General features: G+C 42.4%; 1 protein-coding gene across 14 annotated transcripts in view; it reads right to left on the bottom strand.

The window, feature by feature from the left end:
- The window catches only part of cacna1ab (calcium channel, voltage-dependent, P/Q type, alpha 1A subunit, b), a 139,619-nt gene that overhangs the window by 17,374 nt on the left and 110,093 nt on the right, over nt 1–12,152 (bottom strand). For 10 of the 14 annotated variants that reach the window (XM_069167634.1, XM_069167642.1, XM_069167637.1 and 7 more), the window contains exons 39-43: nt 9,764–9,869; nt 9,287–9,394; nt 6,278–6,381; nt 2,826–2,947; nt 1,037–1,172 (exon numbers count right to left, since the gene is read on the bottom strand). In XM_069167634.1, coding sequence (XP_069023735.1) covers nt 1,037–1,172; nt 2,826–2,947; nt 6,278–6,381; nt 9,287–9,394; nt 9,764–9,869 — 576 coding nt within the window. Of the gene's footprint in view, nt 1–1,036; nt 1,173–2,419; nt 2,521–2,825; nt 2,948–6,277; nt 6,382–9,286; nt 9,395–9,763; nt 9,870–12,152 lie in introns of those variants that run through there. The other 4 variants (XM_069167636.1, XM_069167635.1, XM_069167638.1 and 1 more) reach the window with 3 other exon arrangements.

Below are 12,152 nucleotides of genomic sequence, written 5' to 3' on the forward strand. Positions count from 1 at the left end.
GGAGCTGGAAGATGAAGAAAGAGAAATATAGAGAAAAATAGGCAGGTCTGAAAAAAGAAAAGGGGACAGAGAGACACCGCAGTCTTGTCTGCTGGAGGAAGAGCAGCAACATCCAACACTTCAAACCCTGAAAAGGTTGAAACTCTCAACTTATTTCCTGGAGGTTGCTGAGAACTTGGTGCCAGGAATGACGGAGTGGACAAAGAGCTAACAGCTGTCATCATTTTCACAAGAAGGACACTCAAACACAGCGCATCAAGGTGGAGTTCTGTGACACCGGTCCAGCTGATCTCAGTTCATGTCAGAAATATGAAACTGAATTTAGGTCTGATCATTTCCCATGTTTTTATCCTTGTGATGCTCATCTAATCAGTAAAGACATTTTGAGATAAAATACCCTAAGAAGCAAAAAAAAAACTCCAAAAAAACTCCAAAAAAAGGAGGTTTTACTTTCCATTCAGCCACTCATCTTACTACTTAACAATGGATTTAAAAAGTTCTACTTTTAACATCAAACTATAGCAGTTTTAGAGCTTTCTAAGTTAAAAGAGCTCCAAAAATTTCGATTTATAGGTTAACATTAGATCATCTCAACTTTTATATAAGAGTGGGCATAGCAGTGGCTGAAAATGTTGTCGAATAGGTTAATTATCAACACGTTTTACATTTTAACAGCAAAGGAAATGTTTCCTATACTACTTTAAATAGCTTCCGAAAGAATTGCAAGAGAATTGTTCTGCAGGTCGAGACTGCAGTTTTCTGCATTTGATTATTGTTCCATAAATAAAATGGTGTTGTGTTTTATTAATGTGTAATAAGTGTGATGCTTTCGAGAGGTTTTCAATAAATGCATTGCAACAGCAGGAATCCTGAGCAGCGTTCACCATCAGCATGTTTAATGTCTTACGACTGAAGTCTTTGCTGATTACACCCAGCTACTGACACTACCAGTATGTAACCCGCGGGGTTTACGCAGAGGGACTGGGTGGGTTTTTGGCTGACACGGTGACAACAGTCATGTCTGGGCTCATCATACCTGGGGGTTGTGGCGGTTGTCATGGAGGTCGTCGGGGTACGGTCTGTCAGGGCTCCAGTTCCCCGTCTTCTCGAACATTTCCTGGGGTTTGGGTGTCACCCACGACTGGCTCTCAGTCATGCCACCCTCGGGAGGTCTGGCGTGCGCGCACACACACGCACGCACGCACGCACGCACGCACGCACACACACACACACACACACACACACACACACACACACACACACACACACACACACACACAGTTGGATTACAGATCAAGAAGCTTTTCAACTAGAAATTCGCACCCGACTTAGTCAGACATCATCTTCAACCAATGAAGTTGCGTATTCTGCTTAAAAAAGACGAGTTTTATTACGCCAAAGCATATTTCTGAATATTATTGTGATACTAAGATGTTTTGATTTGTCAGCGATGCCTAAAGTAGCATCTAACAAAAGGAGAGGGACCAGAAGAAAAGCCAAAACGGTTTGTTTTCTGTCCTGGAGCCTTGCTGGGATGTCTCAGACTTTCTTGGCTAAACTTTCATCCGTCTAAGTGGTACTTTGTAAACAACAGTTATGCCTCAAGCTTAACGCTAATCTTTGTGCGGTAACATGCTAACTTCAGTATTAAGACGGTTAGTATGCTACAGTGTGTTGCTGCAGACTGACTGACTTCCGCATCCCTTTATCACCTAACTACTCTGAATACTGGGAGAAAGGCAACAGGATTTCAAATAGTAACACACACAAACACACACATACATTTATATTTTTGCATTCTGTCATACATGCACATACACAGAGATGTGTGAATTCTTGCCACTTTGGCTCAGTTTCACGCTGATAAACAGAACGTGTGCAACTTCCAAAGGGCATTTCATTTGCCCACAGACCTTCACATAAAGCTGAGTCGGGAAATGGACAACAGGAAAACATACACACACACACACAAACACACTCCGACACCAGAGAAATACAAAAAAACGAAACAAAAACAAAAACAACATGATTGACTGACGATAACTACATCATGGAGATGCACGGTGTGTATGTACTGTAACATACTGTATGTATGTATGACAGGCAGTGTCTCTTTACCTTCAACTTTTCATTCAGGTGATGACTTGAGCTGAATTTATTATCTAACAGATGTTTCACTATAAACATTTCTATGGAAATTAGGTGACAAATTTAAACTTGAAAGTTCCGCCTCCTGATTTTATTGAAACTGACCCCAACTCTGCACTAATTATACAGCAGGTGTTCATATTTGAGATCTCTATTTTACTTTTATTTAACTTTTTATTTGTGATCTTTCAACTGGATTCACTTTGTGGTCAAATGTACACATGTAAAACAGATAAAGTCTCCCTCTGTGGAAAATTTTGGGAGCCAATGATTTGAGTTTGAAATAAAATGCATTTATTAAAACTAAAACAAACACATTAAATTCTGGTGAAGTAGCCAGGACGAGCTGGTGGAAGGCAGCACCACCTCTTTCTGCAAGGAGTTTAAGAGAAACAAATATGGCATTCATTATTGAAAATGATTTGAAGATGTTATACTTGACAATTTGTCTTTAGAAATAACCAATTCCTGTAAAAATCAGATAAAGTGGAAAAATTTAAAAACGCTTCTTCTTGCCCTGATGTCCACTGTGGACATGTGAGTACATGCACAGCGTGAATACATCGGTAGTGTATGTACTCTATTGAAAGGAATTTGACTTTGCTTTTTTATGTGTTTTCTGTCTCAGAGTTCAGTGCAGTGCACACGAAGCCCCCGACCCTCCCCAGTCCACTCACATGCTGTTGATGTTGTCCGGCTGGGTGCTGGGGAGGCCGTTCTGGCCCTGCCCCCCCTGTCCTTCCGGGCCCCCTCCCTCAGAGGGCGGCTCCATGCGCTGAAACATTAATGGCGTTCGGTTCTGTGTGAGATACACGACATGGCCTGCAGGCTTGCATCAGGCACACTCAGGGGGCAGACACAGGACACAAACACAGGATGCACTCGCAGCATGCACCCACACGGGGGCGCCATCGACAAGCACATGGCTGTGGGTATCCAAGGTAAAGTTTCCTGCCAGACGACTGATCTGGAGTCTGCCAGCCACCTTGAACTGCTGCTTAAAGGCACATTAGTGACTTTAAGATATGTTGGCCTTTTTTGGGTGATGCTGTTCAGGGAGGGAAAGCTGATTTCAGATCTGTGTCAGAGGGGAACTTCTACCTTAGGAATCGGAGATAAGATTGCTCTTAAATCACAGGTCTTGGTCGATATTACCATACTCATGAAACACACGAATAAAGAGAGATTTTACTCAAAAATCATATTTTGACAATCCGTGTCCTTCATCTGCCAAGACTTTTTGAGTAACATGCCGTTTTATGGGAAGTAAGACATCTGATCCAGAACCAGTTGGATTAAAAAGCCCCTTCTGTTTCCACCAGGCCGCTCAGAGGTCAAGCAGTTTTCCTCCCAGGGTATCCTGCATAATAGAGGCCTCTCAGGAGTGGCTTAGTGGCGACGGTTCATGTCCGCTACAGCCTGTGTCTTCCCTCCACAGCTGGGAAGGTAAGAGCTGAAAGCTTAATGAGGTCACAACTTGTTCAGAAACAAATCCAAATCCAAACCTCCTCAGAAACATCAGGCTGATCTGCTGGACAGGAAGCTGGTCTGGCTACGATGCACATCATAGGTGATTGCCAACTTTGGTTAGCTGGCTGAAAAGCTGACATTATTTAAGCACAAAACAATTTAGTGCCTGTTATGAGTCCATGAAATATCAATTCTCCTTCAAAAACACAGAGAAAATCACTGTGACGGTTGACTCCTATTCAACTGAATACCTTCTATTTCCTACCTAATGATAACACAAATAGCTCAGATTTAAGAGGTCAAAGGTTGTCTAATCCTGTCCAGTTGTCATCTCTGGTGCTCAGGAGAGAAATGGCTTACGTTTGTCTCTGGACAGTCCGGTCCTGCACTGGCCAGAGCCACCGACGCATCGCGACAAAATTCATGGTACAAACATTTCGATGGATTACGGTGGAAACACTGTACACAAAACATGGATAACGGCCCTAATGGAGTAGGTTTCAGAAGTGGCATATGTATCAATGAAGGGACCCAGGATAGACTGATTTCATAGGGAGCCACTGGTCACAGGAATCTCCACTCAACATCATACCAACAATGACCACCGCAGACAGACAGATTCATGAAAACTTGGTGACAATCAATCTGGATTGACCAAATAGGGAGAGCTTGAATGGTCAAGGTCTCATCTCTTCCTGGAAGGATAAACAAAGAGCATCAGAAGGACAGAGGCGGCATGGCTGGAAAGTGTCATACAACACACAAACAAAATATTGGACACAACAACAACAAACACTGAAAGCATGCATGTGTAATACATAGCAGGAGGAGGAATGGAGGTAAAAGGAGACAAGCACAACAAATGAGGTGTTAAAGAAAGTATCCACCCTCTGTTTTCTACTTTGACATTTTTTTGGTTTAAAAGTGATATTTTTCGAATGCACTTATTTCTTTTAGATTTTTTTGTTTTCATTTCAGGTAAACTCAATATGAGCCTGTGAGCCTGCTCACATCTGGTGTCAATTATACAGCTGGTTAAGAGCTGCCCCCCCCCCCCCCTCGCACAGTTCATCTATCCACTGCGGCACAGACTCTGACTCTCTCAAACCGGCTGGAATAATTAAATAATCTGAGCAAAAACCTACATGCTTGGGGCGGTTCACGCTGTGAATTAAAAAAGGACAGATGTGAAATGTGTCATAAATGTCTAATAGACACATACTTGATGTATGTATTCAGTTTCATATCGAGGGTGGAAGTGACGTCCGATCACAAGTGGTTACTCGAGACGCATGTGGAGAAACATGTTAATGCCAGGTTCTGAACATATACAACAAGTACAACTCCATGCATGTTACTACTGCACTCGATTTCAGTCGTTCTTTTGTCGAATGTTTGATGGATTTTTCTGACGTGGTTGCTGAACTCCACAAAGTTACTATTGATATACTGTTTTAGATAGAAAGACATATTCTGCTACTTAACCCCATACTAGCTCTACTGTAATGATCTCAACATGACATTTGTCAAAACTATAAGAAAAAAGGACAAATCATCAAACACCAAAACAGTAAAGGCCTTTACGACAGTGTTATGATGTTTTTGGGTGGATTCTTCCTTTAAAGCAATATGGCATAATGAAAATAAATACCACAGAGAAAGAGAGGGAAAACGAAGATAGATAATGTACAGATTATGTCGACATGAGTTGGGACAAACTGGTTAAAGTCCTTATGGACAGCTGATGTTGAGAGAGCCTGTGTGGGACTGTCCACTCAGTCCAATGAAATAGCTGCATTCAGGAACATACCAACATATACTGTATTTGCAGCGGCGTACTGTTCAAAAGAAAAAAGACAAACATACTCTCCATTCACCAATGCACTCCGTTGTGCAGCAAAATGGAAATCCCATCTCAGGAAACGTGTGTCAGCCAATATGAATAAGGTTCATCCTGTTCCACGAATAAATTAGAATTTTGTTGCAATACGTGAAATTTAGGACCGAACAGAAGTTATTACATGAGTGGAGAGATGTTTCCACACATCCGCAGAGTGTGGACTGAAAATAGAGAAGCGGCGGGAGCGAGTGCATCTCAAACGGGAAGGAAAGAGCACTGACAAGGAACAAAAGGTAAGGCCATGTGGTATCGTCATCATCGTTTTTTGGAACATAATCAACACCAGAAACCATAGTTCAACCTTTATAACACCAAATTCTCCTCACCATGATCAAGTAGCTCGTGGTGAAAAGAAAAAGAAGATTTTAAGCAGTGGGTGTTAACTGGCCAGAAGAAGTAAAACGGCTGGATACCTCTGAACAAGCACGGTAAAGGAATAAGGCTAGCCAAGGGAGCAACACGGTGCTTGACAAAAAATAGCAGAATTTCAGGTAGCATGCTAAAACCGGGGGAACAGCGCAGGCTGAGAGGACGGAGAGATTTGTTTGGACGTGTAGCTGGGAGTCTATATCGGATTTAAATGTATAAGACATGGTTCTTATGCTTTTAAATCCATATTCGGCAGAAAAAAGGGAATATTCAATCCAAGGGGAAGCGGCAGCAGTATCAAAATAAAGAGGCCAGGAGGAAGAAGAACAGAAAAATGAAAAGAGATAAAGGTCTTTTTTGCGTTGAGGCATTCTCTCTGGAAAAGTCTACCTGTTCCTTTTGCAGCGCCTGCAGCTTTTTCGCCTTGCTCTGCCGGTAGTATTCCATGATCATCATGGCAGCGTAGATTTTGCCCACCGTCAAGTCTGTGGCTGCTGAGAAAATGACAAGTTACCCTGGAAGATTAGACCCGAGCGAGATGGGACCCTGAGCCGTGGGGGGGATGGGAGTGGGGGACAACACACACAAACACCGACAGAGAAATATACAATAACATGCAGAATACACCAGCAGTTGGGACAACTGTGTTTCAGTGCAGTCTGTGATGGGACAGAGCTGACCTTCCGAAATTAAATTAAAGGTTTAGTTTTCGATTTGTACGTTCAAGTGTTTTGGAGGAGTGAAAAAGCCAATGTTCCAATGTCATTACTTGTTCCGAACACACAAAGGCGCATTTGTAGGGAACAGACTTAATTAAAAGTTAGTCCTGTAAGCCTCCATCTCACCCACAATCTAAAAAGCTCACATGGCAAATTATATTTTAATCAGCTAACAATATTATATGCTTATATCGGTGATAAGTGAAGATAAAGGAAAGAGTGTGCTGGTCTGCTGATGACATGCTTCCGTGCATTGTGCAGTGTGACAGGCAGATTTCTGATTCACCTCTAAGAAAGCTGAGGAATTCAAACTGTTCAATATAAAGATATATGACTTTAACACTTAATAGAAACCTTTTGCTGTCTTAAATGAACATTGGTAACCGCTGTCTAAACATTCTGTGGTGGAGGTTCAACTGAAGCAAAGCTGAGCTCACTTGTTGGTGTACAACAGACAAATACAAACTTACAGCACTGTACAATTATTAACGCAACAAAGCTGATAGTCTTTTCACAGGCAGATGCTGTTCTTCAGTCTTATCAATCAACATTTTCTCATTCCTTCACTGTCATCGTAATATATAAAAATCTCTGGTTTTGCTTTCATTTCAATATCAATGCAAAGGACAAGGTAGCCACCTCACTAAGAAACATGGACACCTGAGTCAAATGATACCTGGAAAACAGGAGCTCAATTTTTTTCTAAAAACTCTGGACAGGTATCCCCAGAGTTTGGATGAAACACATAAACATTTAAAATCAGAAAAATATTGAGCTTTGTTTTGACTGTCAGATCATTTCTGTCTGAATGAGCGGTGCCCTTTTCGAAGTGACGTGGCTACAAGTCTTCGAGCAATAAAACCGATATTAATTCATGATAAGATATGACCACACATATCTTATTCTCTTATTGTACTACTGGGCGATAAGACATGCCCATGCATATCGCTTACCTCGTTTACTGCCATGCATTTCGTCAAACAACTTGAAGTTATTGTTGAACATGCATTGGACTAGTTGGGCTCATTTAAATAACATTATTCTAAACACATTTACTTAAATAATCATTCACAGTAATATAAACTTATGCATGAACATCTATTTTTCTAGTTTATATGTTTGTGAATTCTTCCTGTAGTGAAAAGACTTCTATAGAGGATCTTCTATAGCGGGCACCCCCTGATAGCAGGACTGACTAAATGGGTCAGAGAGCAGTGTATTTATTTGTGTGTGTGTGTGTGTGTGTGTGTGTGTGTGTGTGTGTATGCTACTGTTTCCACTCAGATACGATGTGTCTGTCTACACGTGTGTGAATGTATGTTTATGGTTGGTGTTTTAGAGCATGGGATGTTTATCCTGAAGGCAAATGATACAGAACTACTTAAGCCAAAGAAAAACAAGAAGCATCACCTATATAAATTCCAAAGATATCTAGAAAAAAAAATCTCTGTTTAGCAAAGTTCAGTATAAATGCTGACCTGGCTTTGTCCAACTATCACAGCATCGGTCTATGCTGTGATTTTAGTTTGGAAACCCTGTTCACATTGAAGTTTGCTCAGACACTCTGAAGGGAGGACCAAACAGCCTCCAGTGATGCTGGCTAAGTGCAACACCATTAAAGTAGTTCCAACAATGGTGGTTGAAGAGTTTCAGCACAGATCTTATGGTACACAGTAGTCAATTGGTTAAGGCTGCTGCATTACCCGAGGTCTATGCCCATTAGGATACAAAGACTGGAAACAATCCTCAATGGAGTGTGGCCAGAACCATGTATTCAGTAAATTGGTCTGATTTATTTTTTGGCTTTATAAATGCCTCACCCCTTCCAAGATGGATTAATAAGGCAAAGAAAATGGTTGGCAACAAGAGGCACCCCAATGCCTCTTCCTTTAAACTGTTGCCCTCTGGGTGACGATATTGTCTCCATTTATTTACCAAAAACAGGTCAAAATTTTCATTTGCTCCAAACAAATAATATATCAAGCAAGATGTCCACCTGGTGTGGCCATCCATCTTTGGAGTCTCTCTACCTGTATGTCTATTACTAACTTTATATCATTTTGTGGATTGAGTATGATGTTGTGATAAAATGCAGCAGTGATTATGCTGCAGATCAATTATCCTATAGGGGCAAATAAAGTATCTCTGCCTGTGTTGATTATTAAAATTTGGGTGACTAATCATCAGGAAAAAAGGGCCTTAATAATCTGAAAATAGAGAAAGATCAGGTGGTCACCAAACCCAATTGGGTTTAATCTCTCAAGACTGTAAATACTGACAACAAACCTGATGGATATCTTGACCTTAATATTTTTACATTTAACGTCATTAAATCAAGCAAGTCAAGTCAAATGGATCTTTGACCTAACGACGATGCTATACAATAAACCAGGGAGTCACACAAATCCATTATAACTCCCATAGAGCTGATGATAGTTGATATCCAGTATTATGGCAACCTGTTACATTTTCCCATAGACTGCAGTATTAGAAGGATGGATGTAGAGAATAAACACTGATGGATGTAAAACTATGTGTGGAGGTTCAGCTTGTGTGTTGTGATGTAGTAGTCTGATCAGGAGATGCAAAGCAGTGAATGACACTGGCTGGTAGAAGCTGTCCTCTTGGTGAGTTGGTGATCGGACACACACACCACTACGCGCTGTTTCCTGCAACTTACCCTTGTGTGGTGTAACCAGCAAGTCCAGAGTCTTCTGCGATAAGTTCGGCCAAATAGCCATCATCTCCTTTCTCAGCTCGGCATCCATCTGGTGCTTGTCTGCACCGCCTGGGTGCAGGCCGTGACCCAGAGTTTCCATACACACACACAGCAAACATTTGCACACACAAACCGATCAAATACGAACATATGCAAACAGTTCACACATAAACACAGGCAGGAAGGCACAGACCAAAAGCATGAAATCCCAAAATAAATATATTTATCCATTCACGCATGTGCACATTCACCCAAAACAAAAGAGTCATTTGTTAGTTTCTTAACTGTCATAGTTTTGTCGCATTTGCTACAATAATCTCAAACGTTCTTGTGGAAGAGAAACAGACAGAAACTGAGAGATGAGAAATCATTAACTCCTCAGGAATGTCAGACAGGAACACAACAGAATAATGGTGTGAAAGTTCATTAGAATCATACCCTTGGCAATCTTTATATCCAGTGCAGTCCTGATCAGAGCCATGAGGGTGGAGTTAAAATGCACTGTGTTGTCGTCGGCAACTGGCAGATCCATGCGCAGCAGCCTCTGTGGAGAGCCAGTCAGGATGAGAGGATGAGAAATGGATGTGTCCTTGCTACAGTGTGGTGTGCCTGAACCTCCGGGACGGGGAGCGGGTGAGGGGCTGGGGGGCGGGGTTGAGAGAGCTCCATAGACAGCAGCCAATTATAGTTGATTTGTCAATTCAATATTCCCTGAGACAGATTAGAGTGAAGGCAAGTATGGCTAGGTGTCAAGTCAGTCAATTTCAACTGGAGGCAGCTCAGTTTGAAAAGTCCTCTGATAAATGTGATGTATTAAGTATATAAGGTGATGGCTATGCATCCATGTGTTAAGTCTGCTGCACAGTTTTACGCATTTCCAAGTGCTTGACGGAAGACACTGGAGTAGGTGAGTCCCTGTGTCTCCTGTTTTTCCAGTGATACTCTACGAGACAGCACAGCGATCCAATGAGGGCCATCTGCTGCTAAGCAACTGTGAGAGCCGAGAACCACAAGGAAGAACAATCGGAGCCAAATTGGCCTCCGACCCAACCTGTGCCCATGTTCCCTAAATGTGTGAATGCAGGGGTGCATTTACACATCTCTGTTGTTACACACATAGAGATATACAGTATATATAGATATAAAACAGTACACATACACTGACCCCCCCCCCCCCCCCCCCAACACCCCTCCCCACCCACTTACACACAATTATTTGCACAGACTCCAATTAAGAGGGCTTAATTGGAGTCCTTTGGAGACAAAATAGGTTGACTGGAGAACAATAACAGTATCACTGGTGTAATTCTGCTATTTGTCAGGAGACCGCCGGGGTGTTATTTAACTAAGGCATCTGCTATAGAGCTCCCCCTACCTGTAAGGAGGTTCCCTGTCTTTACATGACTATACCAGGTAAAACTGATGGAGAAACCTGCAGATAGAACGAAACAAGCTGGACCAGCAAGGGTCACTTGCCGTTCCTATCCTGACCAGTTGACATCCATCAGATTTACCTACGAACATGAGCGTTGGGCACTCACGATGGCAAGCACGGTAGTACGATGGCGGTGGGGTTGTGTACGTGCTCGTGTGTTCCTGAGTGTGTGCGAGTGTCGGGCATGCCCAAAGCCGAGTGTGCGGCAGGCAAAGGGCATCGGCCAACATCCACAGCGCTCGGCAGGCAGCAGGCAGGCTCGATGTCGCCCGTAGCCATGCGACAGAGAGTGCGAGGATTGCATGCAACACCACACAACAACCCCATAGAAAACCCCCACATACATGGACACACAGAGCATGCAACATGCCTTTACTTTACTCTTATTATCTAAGCCCCAGCTTCCCACCTACCCAGCCCACTACCCCCCCCCCGACTTCCCTAAAAACCCACTTTTACAATACAAGCAGCCGTGCATCCGCGCAAAGAGAGTATCCTCAATCCAACTGGATTGATCCTACTGATTGACAGATTCATTTCTTATCTTATTCATTTTTTTTTGCTCTCTACATTTTACATTCATGGCTCCCTAAATGAAAGTCAAATTGGACAGCAATGGTTCATATTGAGTCAAGATCTCTCTCGATGCCAAACGGGTGCAGTGTCTTAAGGGCGTGTCAGAGTTAGAGAGGATTAGAGTTGTGACATTCCCTGAAAGAAGAAAAAAATCATAGAGAAGATCAAAAAGAGATGACTGATGTGCTTTCTGCTTCTTTTTTGTTTCGGACCAACTACACTTTGGAGTTAGAGTTACTGTGGGGTAAGGTGGGGGAGGGGGGTGGGTCTGTCAAAGGGGACACATGATAGGGACAGCTGTTAGTTGAGCTAAACTGGGTGAATCTAAGCTTGGTCATGAGATGTGGTTACAGATATAAAGGGAAGGGCGAGAATGAGGAGGGAGAGGAGGATTGTGAGAACACTGAAATAGGACGTGGGTCAGTTGGAGTTAACAGAGAGAGGAACTGTGTGCGTGTGTGTGTGTCTGATTGTGTGTGTGTGTGTGTGTGTGTGTGTGTGTGTGTGTGTGTGTGTGTGGATAGAAAGAAAAGAGAGGAGAGAGGCTGAAAATTACAGAACACGACAAGAGATAAAGACGAGGACTTAAACAACACTGACATAGGTTTAGAGGTCAGTTCGAAAAACGAGGTGTAGCAATACACAGTTATCAACTTGTTCCTTTTTCTTTTTTAAAAAGAGAAGCCGAGTGTCCACTAAAGAGAAGATCAAGAACTTTGCCTGATCAGTGTCAAACCTTCCCCTCTCTATTCATGAGGTCTATCTGATCTCAAAAGATCCTTTAAATCTGTGAAATTGTATCAATGAATACTGGAA

This window comes from Embiotoca jacksoni, unplaced genomic scaffold, assembly GCF_022577435.1.
Source record: "Embiotoca jacksoni isolate LCO1_2020_lvr unplaced genomic scaffold, fEmbJac1.0.p SCAF_4, whole genome shotgun sequence".
NCBI lineage: Eukaryota > Metazoa > Chordata > Actinopteri > Embiotocidae > Embiotoca > Embiotoca jacksoni.